The 17,285-nt window shown below is 39.6% G+C and overlaps 1 protein-coding gene across 2 annotated transcripts in view; it reads right to left on the bottom strand.

Annotated features, from left to right (window-relative positions):
- The window catches only part of GLI3 (GLI family zinc finger 3), a 207,140-nt gene that overhangs the window by 180,771 nt on the left and 9,084 nt on the right, over positions 1-17,285 (bottom strand). For both annotated transcript variants that reach the window (XM_015618985.1, XM_015618988.1), the window contains exon 2: positions 11,374-11,536. In XM_015618985.1, coding sequence (XP_015474471.1) covers positions 11,374-11,497 — 124 coding nt within the window. In that variant the 5' untranslated portion in view covers positions 11,498-11,536. The remainder of the gene's footprint in view (positions 1-11,373; positions 11,537-17,285) is intronic.

The raw sequence follows: 17,285 nt of genomic DNA, 5'->3' as shown, positions 1-17,285 counted from the left end.
AGAAAGGGGAAAAGAGATACACAAAAATAACACTGACATTTTTTAATAACCCTACATACTGAAAACTGGCATTTAACAGAATAATTAATTAACTCCAACTTCTTAAAGTCTGTGTGGAGTTTTTAAGTCCTCATTCAAATCACAATATACCGTTAGGAGCAGGATATTTAGGAAAGGACTCCAGCTTTGCACCACCCATCCTCCTCATCTATACCACAGTGAAGTCAGATTCAAGTCCTGTACTGCTTGCTCATGCACACCACTTTTCTGTAGACAAGTAAACCCCATTGTCCAGCCTCCCACACCACTTAAGAGTCAGAGGATTGCTACTCTTTTACAAATGAAAGATCTTCTCTCTTAGCAGCTTAACATACATTTTGGCTAGCTCTGACCTTCTGAAAAAAACAACCAAAAAACTGAGGATTTAAAATATTTATTTTTCAATCTCTAATTTAAAAATATCTCCAAGGCACTAACATGCACGGTGGATCTTAACATGCACCACGGGCACAGAAAAGAAGTAACAAGCAGGGGCATGATTCCTCTCTGGGTTAACTACAGCAAATGAAAGTAAAGCAGCCAAAAGCCCAGTGTGAGAGAGACCTATACGGATTTAAATCTGTCAGAGAAGCAGCAGAAGAACAGAGAATTACACACAGGAGTTTAGCAATGAATAAATAGCCCCTGTGTCAACACAGACCAATAAAAACTGTTTCCTTTTATATTAAAGGAAAATATATCTCAGACTACAGAGCTTGTACACTTTTCTCTTCCTTTTCTCTATATATGCATTTACCTGTGAGGCATATATGTGTGTGTGTGTATATATATAAATGCACAGGTTATTTTTCTCCTGACTGAAAGCTACCCTAATGGGTAGGCACTAATGGATTTGAAGCGATAAGGTAAAGGCAGACATGCAAAATGCTCCAGAACTTCTGTTCCTAATCAATCACCGGAGATCAGTGACATCATTCAAGCCTTTGATCAGAGCTCCCCTTTCAAGCTTAAAAAGGGGTATAGATTGACCCACACCAGTGGAGGGACTGAAGAAACACCTAGGATACAATTCACAGTGAAATATGAGAAGTTTCTGGCATCCCTCTTCAGAAAAACTACCCATTCCCACCTTCCTCAAGGAACACAGCATGCATTCCAGAGCAACCAAGCACAAACAACAGATTTATCTCTTTCCCCAATAATTAGAAAACGGCCATGGAAACAACATATCACAAAATCCTTTCAGATTTTATTTTTGAAGCCTGCATATACATTTTATCATGAGCAGGCAGTTTATACATTTGCTTGCATTTTAAAATCTCCTCAAGTCCATTAATAAAAAAAGAAAGGAAAAGAAAAAAGAAAAAAGGAAAGGGAAAAAAGAAAAAAAAAAACAAACTTATTTTCCAGAATATCTGAGCAGCTTAAAGAAATAAAGGTTGTCATCCATTTTTAGAGAAGAAATAATCTTCAGGAGAACGAGCATCACGGCAAGCTTTCGATAAATTTAGCACCAGCCTTTGTCCACATCAGGGCATTCAGAGAGTTTGGATCACTAATCCCACTTCAGCTAAAATTGAGCTCCATTGTTTCTCCATTCATCTGAGTTTCCATGGCCCTTACTAGGACTTAAGTGTTATTTACTTAGTGCAGTTTGTTAAAAACAACAACAAAAAAAGTACGTCTTAACATGAGCATCGGATTTGTTTTACTTTCAGTAACCTCCAGGCGCAGTCAACATTTTACAGTCTCGGAGATTTCTTCCATGTAAAAAATCTTCAAGAAAAGCAAAGTTGAAAACAGACCTGAAAACACTCACTTCATTGTTTTGGTTTGGCTTTTTCCCCATCTGTACTTTTAAAAATCTAATTGAGCTTCCTGAACTGCAGCAAAAATGTAGTTTATTATCCCCCTCATCAGGTGATCAATGATTTCATTAATAAGACAGATAACAAAACTGTCATATCATCGACACAGTTATGAAAGATGATCCTGGCTTCTTGCTCCATTTTCCAAGGTCTGGGATTCTCTGTGGCAGCTCTGAGTCCATTCAATATTTTCCACAGACAGAGAAAAGTGAAAATCCATTTTGAAACCAATTTCAATTAGGATCCAGAAGCTGTTATCACAGGTGTCGCAGAATGGGCCCGTAAGTGGAAATGTCGCCTATCCATTCTGAAATGAAACCTTATCAGGGGCCACGAAGATGGCTGAGGACAGCCTATCTGTAAATTACTTTTCGTCCTGTGTTAACTCAACCCTAGTTCTGTCATATGGAATTCTTTCCAGCCCCTCGTAATAATCTAATGACTAACCAGGCTCTGTACCAAAACGGCTTTTATTCTGCTCGGGCTTCCCCCGCCAAACGAACAGGGCTGCAAATGCAAATAACCGGAGGCGGCCGGGCGAGCCCACGTATTTAGTAATATCATTTAAAGCTCTCATAGTTTATTACAGGGAAGTAACGGGCTTGCATTCTGAAGCCTGTCTCCACCCATTGCATTCCTGGTGATTTTTCAATTGCAAACTCCAAGGCCCAGTTATTTCATTAATTCAGCACCCAAGTAGTGAGGCTTTTCTCTCACATCTTTCAGTCTCCTTTTAGCAAATTATCCCATGACGGAGGATTTATTCAGTCAAAGACCTCGGACTTTGAGAGGCAACAAAAGAATCAAGAGACTTTCTGGTCCACCTGCCTGGCGAATGATGAGGCAGGGTAAAGCCTCCCCTAGAGAAACCAATCAAACCATTGTGTGGCACAGTCAGACCTTTTCAACTGTCAAGCCAGGAGAGCAGGAAAAGAGATGAAAGAACTCAGGATGAAGCTACCATTTACAGAACCATGTGGGAATGGTCTCCGAAGATTTAATAATTGGGATGGAACTCAACTTTCTGAAAACTAAAAGAAAGGGGGGGAGGAAAGAAAAGAAAAGAAGAGAGAAGAAAAAGGAGAGAGAAGAAAAAGGAGAGGAAGAAAGAGAGAAAAGTGAGAGACCAGGAGGAGGGGAAAACACTACTGTGGTCAGGCCCAGAAGGAACTTTTCCACACATAAAACCCTCTGTTGTTATGTATGAACCCCTACACTGGAAAAGATGAGAAAAGAAGCACAGAACAGGGGCACAGAGAGAGCGCATGGTCTACAATACTAACTTCAGTTTCAGCAATTTATCGACCCATATTAGGAAAAACTGCATCAGTACAAGCCTGTTCTATTTAACAAAACAAAACAAAAAAAAATCCCTTTCATTTGGGACATCTGTGTGCATTTTCAAGCTATTGCATTTGTGGGACTTCAGTTTCCACTTGGCTGCATGTGGAACATGCATGCAAAGTCATACTAAATGAATGGAAAACAGTGTATTTTAAGTGGCTGGCATGTGCAAAGAATGTGCTCCTGTATAGCATGACTCCAGCTGACTGCAGGCACAAGATGAGGACCTGCTTTTTGATAATCTGACACTTAATGCTTTATAAGCCAAATTTTAAAATTATCTGCACAAAACCCAGTATTTCCTGCATACTTCTCTTTTTCAAAGTGCCTCTGCACACTTGAAGTATGCATTCATCAGTAGGTCCAGATCACATTTACAAGCAAATCTTTTTTCTGAACTGCCAGCCTTATGAGCAAAAATAGAATCTGCAAATTAAATTGTGACCATTTACAGTATACATCAAAGGCAAACACTTTTAATGGGAAATAAGATAATAACACAGCACTAAAAATTCATCTCATTCCCTTTTAGTTGGGATGTCAAAAGAATGCATCTCCCTCCCCTTCCACTCCCACCCCAAAATAATGAGATATGGCTTGGAAAGAATACATAAAATGTAGTTTTAATATGGCACCTTCTTCACACAATTACAGACTATACCTTAGCTCACTTCTCCCACTTATTGGCATATTTATTTAGTAATAATTTCTATGTAAGCAGAAGCTAAAGTTTTGATTCCTCTGCAAGAGAAGAAAAAAAAAAAAGGGGGGGGGGAAGTAAATAGAAACATACAGAGCAGGGATATAATCAAATGCAACACTGATTCCTGATTATTTCCTCTTAACTGGAGACAGATATGAAATAGAAAGCATCTAGAAGAGAAAAGACGAATGCCATTTGAAAACCTGTTAAGTAATTTAATTACTTCAACTGCCTTAATTTACACAGTTCAGATAATAAAGCCAAATACTGTGCCTACCAGAAGGGTTGCCAAGCTTTAAATCAATTAGAAGGATTTCTAAAAATTCTTTTTTATTTACTTTAAGAAGATGATCTACTCTGCATAGCTCCTTGACTTGCAGATTCTCTTTTTTGGGACCCAGGACCCAGAAGTTTTCTGCCTTAATTTTTAAAGTGCCCTTCCAATCTTCCCAAGCAGCCTGACTCGGGGTGCTTGGGAACACCCATTTCCAGCAGCTGTGAGGAAGATGCCATCACTTGGAGCAGCAGTGCTGCTGCCATACAGCCTCCCCTCTTCAGTGGCACGGGCTGGCACAGCAGTGCAAGGTCTTTAGGAGGCCCATTCTCTTTTGGGATATCTTCCCCTGAGACCAGCACTTGGAGGCAGTGAGTTAGCTTTTTTTGGAAGGCTTACAATATCACAGAAGTTTCAGCTGCCAGCAGACTTTTTTCTTTTAAAAATCACACCTCTTGGTTGCTTCCTCCTCATCAGTACTGTGGGCTGTAATGGCTGAATTTTTTAGTTCTGATTGACATGGCTCCTACAAAGAGTAAGATACAAAGCATAGTACCATCACCATACTGCAGAGACATAGTTTAAACCCTTTAATTATTATCACTTCTACATCAAAACTCAGATACAATTTTAATTTGGCTGCTTGGGTGTTTTAGGGCCAAGTCTTTTTTGTTGTTGTTGTTGCTGTTTTTGTTGTTTTTCAGGAAAAAAACTCCCTAGTGTAAAATTTCCTAAATTTAACCTCCACCTTGAACAGGTGGCAAGCTTCTGCTGCTAACTAATGTTTTCTCCTGATTCCACCTCATGTTATCCAGCAGGATGTTAAGTCATTACTTACTGATTACAGTGATTGCAGGGATAAGCCACTCAATCATCTCTTTCTGGAACTTGCAAAGGGATACAGGAGGATTGACATTTAATATCCCTTATGCCATTAACCACTGCAGGGAGGGGAGAGAAGGGGGGGAAAAACGAGGGAAATCTCAGCAGAATTAATGAAGCAATACTGTATTGCACTTGCAGATCACTGGGTTTAGAGTGGGGTAAGTGTAGGGCTGGCTCACTGAGAAACAACACTTGAAAATAGTATCAGGCAGAATGAGTTATTACAGTCTACAATAAGCCATAACTTGATGACTGAAATTTTATTAGTAAGCATAAAGGACCACGGGTGCATTACTCCAAAAGAACATGTATTTAATCAGCTACTCACATCAGATTACAATGCACCAAGACATGCAGTCCCCATTTAATTACAACCTCCAATACTTTCATTTACAATACTTCCAAGCATCAGGGTAGCTTACTCTCCCCTAGAAAAAGTATCTTCTTTTAAGTTTATCCTCTTAGAAGCTGACCGCAAATGTTAGGACAGAAGAATACAAAAAAAATCTTACAAGTTCAGGTCCTTGCCCTTATTCTCCTGGGCTACCACATGTGGCCAGTCTACCCTTAACTTTCACGCTGCTCTACACCACTTCTAGACAGAGATTACTTGTAGTACTTTTCTTGCTGAAATTTGTCAGGAAAACATGTACACTGAAGTTATCTTTTCCAGCATCTAAAACTACAGGATGTTGTTTCCTCCTTGACCTGAAAATGAGAAGTGAAGAGGGCCCCTGCATCCCCTTTGATTTCAGGGGAAGAGGATGGCATCTCCTGATCACTTTGTAGAATCAGGTCTCATATAATCAATTCAGGGCTCAATTTACAAGTCACTAAAATAGTACAGGCAATGTTTCTTGATACCTAACAACCTCTTTTGAACCCTGACCTCTCAACAGGACCCTGAGCACATCAGTCCAATGAGGGGGCCAAGAATGGGTATTATGATTAACACCTATTTTATGGTGAGGCTTGAAAGCAAGCAGCAGGACAAGCAACTAACTGAAAGTTTAAACAGGAAATGTGATTCTTATGGGGTTGAGACTCCTGAATACTTCCTTCAATCAACTCTGAAAGTACTAGGAAGAAGGGGGAAAAAAAAAGGGAGACCTAGATGAAGCTAGCTCTTCTTCTGAAAGAATCAAAGTGGACACATGAACTTCCTCTCATTTATTCATCTATCAAGCTTGGTTTTAAGTTACATCATCATTAAGATAATAATTTCTGCCTTCTACCACTTTAAAGTATGTTCTCAATAACTATCTGATTCTGATAAAGGCAGTCAAGTCCACAACCTACATACGTTTATAATTAGCTTTTTTTTTAAGGCAGAGTAATAGGTTAATAAGAAATATCAGATTACACTGGAACAAGCTCATGGGTCAAAAACTAGACAAAACATATCAAACTGAAAATAAGTGCTTGCTTGTCAGACACTGAAGGAGTTCCTATACAATAACTGCATTGTTTTAATGAAACATTAAAAACATCAGTTTTGAGCCAAAATGTCCAAAAGAGGAAAGCATTCAAGTAACCAACAAAATTCACAAGCCATACAGTAAATAAATCAGGTTTGAATATAGCATCATAATTTCCTAATATTCTCCAAGCAATGCTGTGAAGCACAGTCCTGCCTTGTACAAGTATAAATTCAGTCCTTACAGGAATTCCCTCTACTTTTCTGAAATTAAGGCACAAAAAATTAATAACATCTACGGTACAGATTAAGTGAAAAAAACAAATGGCATTGAGCTGAGGGCTGTGTTAAATTAGTATGGGGTTTTTTTAAACAGTATCTCTAAGGAAGCACCCTAACAGTAGATCCAATTCGCCTACAAAACAGAACTCAGAGTCAAGCCTGGTAAAGCATTAAAGCCACTGCCTAAATGTAAGCATGCAAAATACCCACATTATTTATTAGGGCAAACAGAACTAGTCCCGTGGCTAAAGCAAGGCATTTGCTTAAGTTCACCAGACTGGAGTTCATGACTGCACCTCTCGGGAGGGCTGGCAGCTCCTGGTGCTGGGGCAGCAGGAGGGCACTGCACCAGTGCAGGCAGCACAGCTGAACAGGCAGGGCATGGCAGCAAGCAGTTTTCTGCTCCAGCACTGCAGCACTCAGCCTGGCCAACAGATTTAGCGTGCTTCTGGTCTCAGAGAGCTCGTCCGTCAGGCTGCGAGGCACGGGGGCCGAGGAGCAGCGTGGAGGAGCACTGGAGAACAAGCCTTCACACAGGCACTCATCACAATGCAGCAAGCCACTGGGCAGACTCCTGCAACATCTCCAGCATTCACCTGATGATTTCTTTCTATCCCTGGAATTACCTGAAATTACAGGAGGTACTGTGTTACCCCCAGAGGTGACCTGCAACACCAGCAAAGGCTCTCCAATGGGAGCACAGAACCAATGTTAATGAGTTTATCAATGGATACCACCCGTAAGAAACCTATTCTTTGCACAACTTGATAGAAACCTGTATGTGCATGCAGCAACCTTCAGAACAACCTCAATCCATGATCTGACACGGTAACAGGGTGCTTTGTTTCCAGAAAAGTGGCACGAATGTGCATATGAGAAGACAAGATCTGACAACACAGCCCCCGTGTTAGTGAGGTGGTCCAGGGCACTGGCCTCTGCTCCAGTGTAATATGAGTGGCACAGCCATGACATAAACGTGATTTATTTGTTGTTATTACCTTGCCAAAGCAGATCAGCCTGAGGTTATCAAATCTCACCATACACAAAACTATGCCTACTTTATGCGCTAGCACAAACTTTTTAATTCATACAGCCTTTCGTGAATTAACATCTCCATTAGCAGCTTTCTTTAGCAGTTTTAGTCCCCCTGGATATTAGCCTAGCAGTAAATATAGCAGTCAAACAAAGGATGAAAAGGAACAACTTGCAAAGGAATGTATCCTAGTAAACTGCATGCAGTTCGAGACACACAAAATGAAACACAAAGAAGAACAAAAGCTTGCAAAAATGAATTTAAAACAAAGCAAGAGTGGTTCCACTGGGAATTAAAGTGCACCAAAGATTTTTCTTATTACATTTCCTTATTACATTGTAGTTATTACAAATTATTATTTCTTTTTTAATTTTTTTATCACTTTCTTCTATTTTAAAAGAAGTTTTAATTTCCTCCAGAACACGTTTTGTCCTGGAGCAAATTTCAATGGTTTAGTTATAAATCCTGAAATTTAGGGGTTTATAATGGAAATGCTGGCAGGTCTGTATCTAACACATTGCAAGCATCACAGCAACACACAGCTTGTCAGCTGAGTGCAGCAGAAATCTTTATGGCACTAAGTAATGTCAGGAAGTCAGCAGAAGTGGCTAATGTGTAAACTGTGGCCCACGCCTGCTCAGTGCTTGAGATTGCAGCTGGTACCTTCCAAAGGGCACCCTGAGTGTGAGTCTCAGAACTTCATTGTTCAGGTCAACATGTGAGCTCCCCTTCCAGGTCACCTTTCCAACTTTCCCTTGCATCTAGATTTACACCAGACTCTTCAATACACAGTCTGCATGCTGATTTAAAAGTTTTCCACACTCAGTAGCCATATTAACATAGATCCTGCTCCTGGGTGTGTCACTTATTTCTGGGAACCGTTGAAATAAAGGCATTTTCTTTGTTTCTTCATGACTGTATGCTTTGCATAAAAGCTATAACTAGCAGCTTTCCATCTGTTTATGATCCAAGTTCTGACAACTTCAGAGGACAGCAGAGCTACTGAGAAAATACTCGTCTGTACATCCCACCTCAGACAGGTATCAATAAAACTTTACCCTGCAAACTTTGTTAATTCATTAGTTGTCTATAAGGACAGAAGCACTGATATTAGAGATGATTATGAGGTGACATGGTAGGATAGGCAGATGTTGCTCTGCAATGACATCGGTCTTGTGAGAAGAATAGCAGGGATCATTCTCCCCTTTTGTTATTTTTAAGGGTACCTTACCTTGTTTAACAGAGCATTCAAATGCAAATCACAACATTTAACATTACCACAGACCTTTACAAAAAAAAAGAGGCACTGAATCGACAAAAGCTGCATGTTTTGTAGGAGTGGTGTCTTATAGCAACTGATGATGTTTTTGTAGTAATACTCATTCCAGCATTAAAGAACAAAAGATGCAAATGCGATGCAAGCTCCAGCTTTCATGCAAATTGTCCCTGTAACCAAAATTCATTATCATGACAATATCACATCTGCAAGAAGCAAAACTTTTACAACACTGCAAGAGTAAAACTTATATTTAAGTTCCTAAAGTTTTAGTACTAGTATTTGTTTTGGTACATGCTCCGCGAAGTCTCTAGACTAAGAGGAAATTTTTCATATCAAAGAGGGAGTCGAATTTTTTTATCCTTTTGAAGCCAAGCTCTGCAGCTCTGGAAAGCTGTTGTGCCTCTGTTATGAATGAAGGCAGATTAGAAACCCAAACCTTGGAGATCCTGGTGACTTCCTTAAATACAAAGACTAACAAGGCCAACATTCACCCACTGAAAACAAAGTTAACTGCCCTTGTCTTAAGGAAACCTTGGGCCCCAGGATGTGTACTACATTAGCATCTCCTTCCATCAGTGGGAGATAATTCCAGTGACTTTGTAGTCATTCATTAGACTTTAAGTCTTCACAGCTCTTGGCATTTTGATGACCCATAATACTCCCCATAGGTGAAGCATGTAGTTAAGAACTAATACTACCATTAAATGAAGAAAATTACTTGACCACATGGTGAGAATTAGGCAAAAACATCTCAAAGCCTTTCATTTTATCCCTCTAAATATAAGTGTTTACTAGTAACATTCAAGCTAGTCCAAGCAGTCAGAGATGAATGTTTGAGTGCAAACCCCTGATACATCAAAGAATATGCATATGTGTTTAACTGTGCATCTGTTCAAAAAGTTGGGCCAATGTGGAAAATCCTATTATCAATTAAATAAAAAAATACAATGGGGACCTCTTCAGCTAATGTGAACCACTGTAATTCTATTGACAGCAACGGATCTGTCCTGACTTAGACCAGCTGAGGATCTAATTTCATATGCCTCAGAAAACTGATGCAATCTTTTCCATAGCAGCTCAAGAGTTTTTATGCTCTCATGGGGATCAATTCCATCTAGTAGGTCAGCAGGTGTTGAGTTTGCTTTGAATCTGAAGTCCAGTCACACAAAAGGATACCGGGACATGTGCCATCTAATTTTTACTAACCCACAGAGATTCCCCTCCAGTATGGCTGTAAGAGTCATGTATTTTCTCCTGTAGTCTAGTGGGACATAACCTTTTCTTTGAGAAAGCAGAAACCTTTATTCAAGATATCAAAGTGAGAACCTGACCTGGACCACAAGCCCAGATAAGCGAGCATGATGGAAGCAGAAAGTGAGAAGAGGAAATGTTCTGCCAGAAATACACCAGGACCACAAAATATACAGAAAGGTATTTTCTGGTTTTTGCCATTACAAGACTAATTTGTTAAAAAACAGAAGTTAATCTGCAACTATCCAAAATCCATAGGTCTAAACTCTGCCCACACCATTTCAAGCAATTTTTTTTCCTAATGCAACAGGAGTTTTGCATTAGTAGGAACCAATATGCTCAGCCCTCCTACACCAAACAATGAGAAGGTCTAGGGCTAGGATTAGCTCACACTCTTCTGAGAGGCATGGAATATGTAAAATTGTCAATTGAGATATAATCTCTGGGGAGAATTAAGCAAACTACTCCACTTTTGCAAATCTACAAGCTGTACATTCACAACTTTGAAATGAATCCACCAGAGGATACACACTTAGCTTGATGTTTTGTTCCAGGCATTAAGGAACTTGGGGGAGGTGGGACAGCCCTTTTGTGAGAAGGAAGTTTATTTGTAAAAGAAAAGAAAAAAAACCCTTTGCCATTAATTTTGACAGACCTACTTCTGTCTCTATAGTAATAACTAATTACCTAACTAGTGTAAGACATTTCAATGACCAAATGCAAAGCACTTGCAGGCCCTGCCAGGCTAATCAAGCCAATTTCCAAAACGCCCAAACCAGGAACTTCCTATAATAAATAACTTAGCACATTTACATCTCAAATTAGAACATCTGGAAGAAAGAGACTATGCCTGACGCCAAAACAGGCCTTATTGTATCCTACCACTTTCCACCACCACCACCCCTCCTCCATTCATTTTCTTCAGCCTTTCTGTAGAACAAACACTGATCCAGGTGCAAATGCTCAATTCACAAGGAATGCAGTGAACATAAAATTACTGTAGGTTTGGCTGCTAGTAAATCCCTGCTGTTACTCACCATTGGAAGTTGTGCTGGAGGCAACAGCTTTCTCACTGACATCTGTTCGACTGGAGCATTTCACGATGGAATTCTCCACTTTTTTCTTCTCAGTTGTGGTAGAGCTATGGGACTGTGCCTCCATGATGACTTCTCATTACTTCAGCTCTCCTTGCACTAATACCTGAATGAAACAAGAGAGTCATAAACTCTAAAGACTGTTTGAAAGCTTAGCCCAAATCTTCTAACCCCTCTCACCTGAAGAAGAGCCTGGAGCACAACTGAATTAGCAGTTCACAGTTCTGTAAGCTCATCAAATCATGTTTGCATGCATGAATTCCTGAGGAATTTAAAGAAATACTAACACCAAAACTGGGCATGTTTGCCTTTGAAGAGAATCAGCATCACAAACCACTATGCTGTTTGATGGGTAGGTCCATTTTTTTTAATTCTGTGGGGTTTTAATGGAGCCAAGGGGAAAGAAGGCCAGTATTTTTCTCTTCTGCCCAGAGAACTTTGGAACAAGGAAAAAAAAAAATAAATCAAGACAGACCTTCATGTTGACTCTAGAAGCCAAATATTTAAATTTCAACATTGATGGTGTGGAAACACTGCAGCAGGAATTATCCCATCTGTCTCTACACCTTGTTACTCATGTAAACATCCCTCACTTTGTTTGTTCAGAAATCTAACTCAAACAAAATTGTATTGGCAAAACACCCCGAAACCACAGGGAAAGACAAATATTATTGCTGGTGGCAGATAATGAGATCACTTTCTTTTGCATGAAAACGCTGGAAATGAAAAGCTCTGTAGAGGTGTGTATCTAGTTATTTTGCCTTTCCTGGATGTTCTCAGTGTCCTCTCCAGTGACACATTCATTTTATACCCCACCAATAATCAGATATTTTACATTCCTGATGGAAACACAAGAAGCGCAAAAATTTCCAAATGGGGAATCTCTGCTTGTGCATAAGTGCAGGCACACCAGGCCCCAAGACTTCTCCAGGCAGGGATCTTAGGCTGTGAAGGACACAAAAACGTTAAGCACTAGTCTGCAATTCAACTTAATGCACACCCATCTGTGCAAGTAAGCTTCACACAAATCATCAATATTCGGCACACATCATGCTTAGAACCTAATACCTTGCAACTTTTGCAGTCTGAAATTAATCTATGGAACAACAACAAAAAATAGTTTTCTGCTCTGAGCAACACTGCTTGGTAGTCAAATGGGTCTAAAATGGAAGGAAGTCACACTCTTCTAAAGACACCATTTAAATAAAACTTAAAAAGGGCTTCAAAAAGCCACAAAGTATAATGAAGCATAATTTTATTAGCAGCCTGTTTCCCAAATTCTATCAGAGAAACAACACCAAACAAACAAAAATGTCTACAAAGCAAATTCATCACAAACACAGCTGTCTAGTAAACCTTCCCCTTCCCACCTTCCTAGTAGGAGTTCTTTTTAATAGTACAATAGAACACTCCAAAGCCTCATTGTTATACAGTAGGGATCAAAGTAGAGCCCCATCACTAAATGAATCATTATTTAGCTAGGTAGCACAGCCAAGGAACTGGGCTAGATATCACATACTGCCACTGACCTACTGTCTAAGCTTTGGCAAGGCATTTTTCTTCTCTTGAGTTTCTTTCTTGCTAAAAACACGAATAACAAAGTTCTGCCTACCATAGAGAAGCATTTCTAAGGCTACTCTTAAGACCTGTCTGTGAAACTGCTATAAATATTATTGTGAACTGTGAAACAGCTTCCTACCAGAACACTACAGGGAATGTCAGGTGTCTTCAGAGAGTAGGAGAGATCTAACAATACTCAACTTGCAACAGCCCAAATTTTTACCCAGCAATGCACAAATCTCCTTAAGGAGACATCTCACATGAGCTTTGTAAACAGCACCTTTCCAAAGTTCTCATATGCTTTCTCCCTCTTTCCCTTTGCACACCTCATACAAGGGCATCCCCAGTTTAGTCAGTTAGCTCAAATCTCTCTTGTCTCTCAGTCTCTTGCATTAGTAGAGGGGATGGGGGCTGGCACTGCTGCCAAGCTGTTTACTCCACACTGACAGGAATGTGTTTGTTTTCTCTACACAGCCCTGGCCACATGAACACCAAAACCTGCCTCTACCCAGCCTCCAACCACTGCATGCGTGAGTCCTTCAATGTACCCTCCCATCCTCTGACTAACCAGCTCTGAGTTAAAATTCTCTCAAATTAATGATTTTCTATGCTTCTCTGAAGGAACTAAAAAAGTTATACATCTTCAGTTGTGGTTATTTTTCCTTCCATTGACTTCTAAGGGCCAAGATGGCAACTGAGATGGCATCTTCATTTACATCAAAGAGTATGACTTTGAAAACCTGGAAAACAAAGCTGCAGAACTCATCCCCCTTTTTGTTTGGTCCTTGGTTCCACAAGCATGTTGATTTTGACTTAAAACCATGAAAGGAAGCAATTACACTCCCTATTCAACTAGAAAGGAAGAAGCCACATACTCTGCCTCCACAAGGCCAGCAGAGTGACATAAAACATTTGGGGAGAGGTCACGAAAAGGATGACAGATATCTAAAGTGGTTCCACTGCCTTCTCCCACAGAGATGTCTATGCATGTATGTGCAAGGAACCTTCATTTATCTCCACTTCCTCACTTATCTCCACCTCCTTCCCCTCTTCATCCTGATGGGACCTCCATCATAAACTGGTCCTACCACTTCTGAGAAAAGGAAGGTAATGCAGGTACTTTAAGGAGTAAAAGCCTTAATCTCATAAAAAGCATCTCTGGGTTACCTACAATTCAAGAGCAACATGTGGTTGGACTGAAATAATTTATTCTCTTGGCTACTTTATTTCTTTCCCCAATAGCCTGCCAGTGAGATTTTTCTGGTGCTTTGGGGTCATCTTCTTTACTGGAAAAGAGAATAGCAGACATAATTCAATAGTCTTCATCAGTATCTATCACTTCTCTGTTTTATGCTTCCTGGTGTGGACCACAGTACAGAACAGAGGCCTAAAGCAGCACTTAAATTTTTGGACAGAAAATTGCAGAGCTGGCCAAGACCTAACATAAACATCTGCTCTTGGTACTTTTTCTAGTTCATGTCTACTTAGTTTACCTTCAGAAGGCTGCTTTTATTCATGTCAGCATGAAAGAGGGAACACCACTAGAGTAAACTTTCTTACTCAGCTCTACACCCTGCACCAGGAGCCAATGTCCCTGGCACTTCAGGCCTTTCCTCCTGTGCCTTCCTTCCTCTGCTCCCAACCCACATACACAACAAGGTGGCACGGACACCTGCAAGAATTCCTGCAGATCCAGCAAGCCCCCAGTGGCACATCAATGGTGGCACACCTGGTTGGGAAGGTATGGAAGGCCAGAAGAGATGCCAGGACTAATAATTAGAGGGAGTTGGTTTGCTATGTTCTGCCAAGCATGCCCCTCAGGGAAGTGGTCATCAGGAGATCAATATGGTACCCCAGAAATTTATTTTTTTTTCTTCCCCTGAAGACTACCTTAACACTAAATTGAAAACACAAGCCAGACACACATCTTCTAGAATCATTCTCTTTCAATTTGGCTGGTTTTTATTTTCTCTCAGAAATCGTACTGAAATATGGGAGCTGCAGATCACCAAAAAAAAAAAAAAAAAAAAAAAAAAAAAGTCCAAGGTTATGTAAAGATTTATTTCCATTAGTTGTTAATCCCTATCAAAAAGCATTCGAAAAATCAGCCAGCCTGACATTGTCTCCACATTAAAATACAAAGTGGCTTATATTAGGGTGTATGTGTCTCTCTCCAGCATGTGGGTCAGTGACTTTCCTATTCCCACCTCCAGGCCTGAAACAATCGTCATCTATTCACAGCAAGGAGTCCCACTTTCAAAAAACCTGAAAGCTAGTTTCATCAGCTAGCCAGCATCTCCATGTGCATATGAATGGCAAGAAAATGCTATAACAGTACATGGGCAAAAGCCTGAACTTCCATAGGTAAATAGAGGGATAAACATTCCTTCCTGAAAGCAAACATTCATGGCTTTTTCCCATTCAACCATGCTTGAACCTTTTGTAATATCCCTGAAGCCTGCACAATTAATTCCAGATCCCCATTTTAAACCTAATCCCTCTCAAAACAGTAACCTGCCTGCAGGTGTGTCTCTTCTTTTTAAAATATAAATGTAAACCTTGCCCAAGTGCATATTATATTGGAGGAATTTTAGGAACAAGCTACTGGAATGAGGAGTTAAATGAGGAAAACTGTCCCTTTTAAAAGGAGTGTCAACAAATCACAATATGTTGGAAACTTATTTCAAACAAAAACATTCTTTCAAGTAACTTAATATTATGTAATTTCCGGTCCTTATGTGTGTTGGTTATAAAACGGTGCCTTACAGTAGTAAAAATGATCATATTAATATACTGGGGAGGAAAAAACCCACATCTTTTTGTTCATTTACTCACAGTCCAAACTAACCACAACCAGTGGAGCAGCCCTGTGCTTGGAAGAACAAGAAATTTGATGCTTTCTGAACATACATTTCAATTTTCCACAAAATCTTCACCCTGTATCAAATCTCCTCTCTGAAGTACTTTTTAAATTATTTCTTTTATATTGCATACATTAGTTTTAAAGACCAGACCATGCAAATAATTATTGTTCGGAACAGGCTCACTGACTTCAACAAGACTGCTTGCTTTGGTCAGTGCTGAAGTGTAAGCATTTAAAATTCTCAATTTGCATGTTAAGACTGGTTTATGTTTCTTGTGAACTTAAACCATCTGCCTTTCTTTGGTTTATTTTTATTTTTTGAGGGGTATCTTTTGACATGCTGAATTAAAAAAATAAAAAAGAACAAGTAAACCCTTTCCCTGTTTTACTTGATGCTGCCATAGTTGTATTCAATTCATTAACAAGTGGTTTGCATCCGCTGAGAAGAGCTGTCTGAAATAGCAGTGTCACAGCATTCATCATCATTACATCAGCAGTAGGGAAGTTCATACTGATTGCTATCAGCAACCAGAGTGCCCCAATCAGCGTGCAAGCAAACATAGCATGTTTAATTTCTCAGAAATGACTCTGGGTAGTTAGGGTGTTCCTAGGTACTACTTTGATCCACACTACTGGAAGCAGTCTTTGGGGATACAATACATCTTGAACAGCTCAACTGTATGAAAGTGAAAAACACAAGGGGAGGCATGAAGAACAATCAGGAAATTACAGTCTCTCTCAACCATAAAGGACCCTTTATCAATTTTATCAACATGGGTTACACTGTTCCTTGGGATTTTTTAAGGATAAAAAAATGCATCTTGTTCAGCTACATTCAAATGCAAAATTTATATGAGACAATCTTAAGCTATTATACAGGAGCTATTTCACACTGATTTATACAGGCTTGATTCAGGTACATTTAACTTCCAAAAATCCACCTAGATTTCAGCATTGCTTTCTATCAAACCTGCTGGCAAAGCTGCACTGACAAAGTTAGCCCTGACAGAACCTGATGAAAAATGTTCAAGTGCTCAGGCATTTTAAGACGTATCTTCCAAATGTAACATTAACATCTTGGTATATCTCACCATTTTTGTAATATCTACAGAAACTAACTTGTATCTTTTAGAAGTTTTATCCTTTCCCAATTCTTTCTAAAGCTAAACCAGAATTCTGCAACCCTCATTAATTACTCCAGGGCAAATTTTATTTGGGTTCCTCCCTGTTGAGACAACTACTCACAGTAAGGGTAAAACCAATATAAACAGCACAAAAAGTCTTATATCCACTTTATATAATACCACAACAAACAATAAGTTGGGGGGGCAAGGTATCTTATATTTCACAATACCTATCTCCATTTCAATTACATACAAGATCTACAAATGCACTAGTTGCTATTTGTATATGTCTAAACCTGTTGAAAGAG

Source organism: Parus major, chromosome 2 (assembly GCF_001522545.3).
Source record: "Parus major isolate Abel chromosome 2, Parus_major1.1, whole genome shotgun sequence".
NCBI lineage: Eukaryota > Metazoa > Chordata > Aves > Passeriformes > Paridae > Parus > Parus major.
Note: the sequence above shows the minus strand (reverse complement) of the source record. Positions and strands in the feature narration are given on the sequence as shown.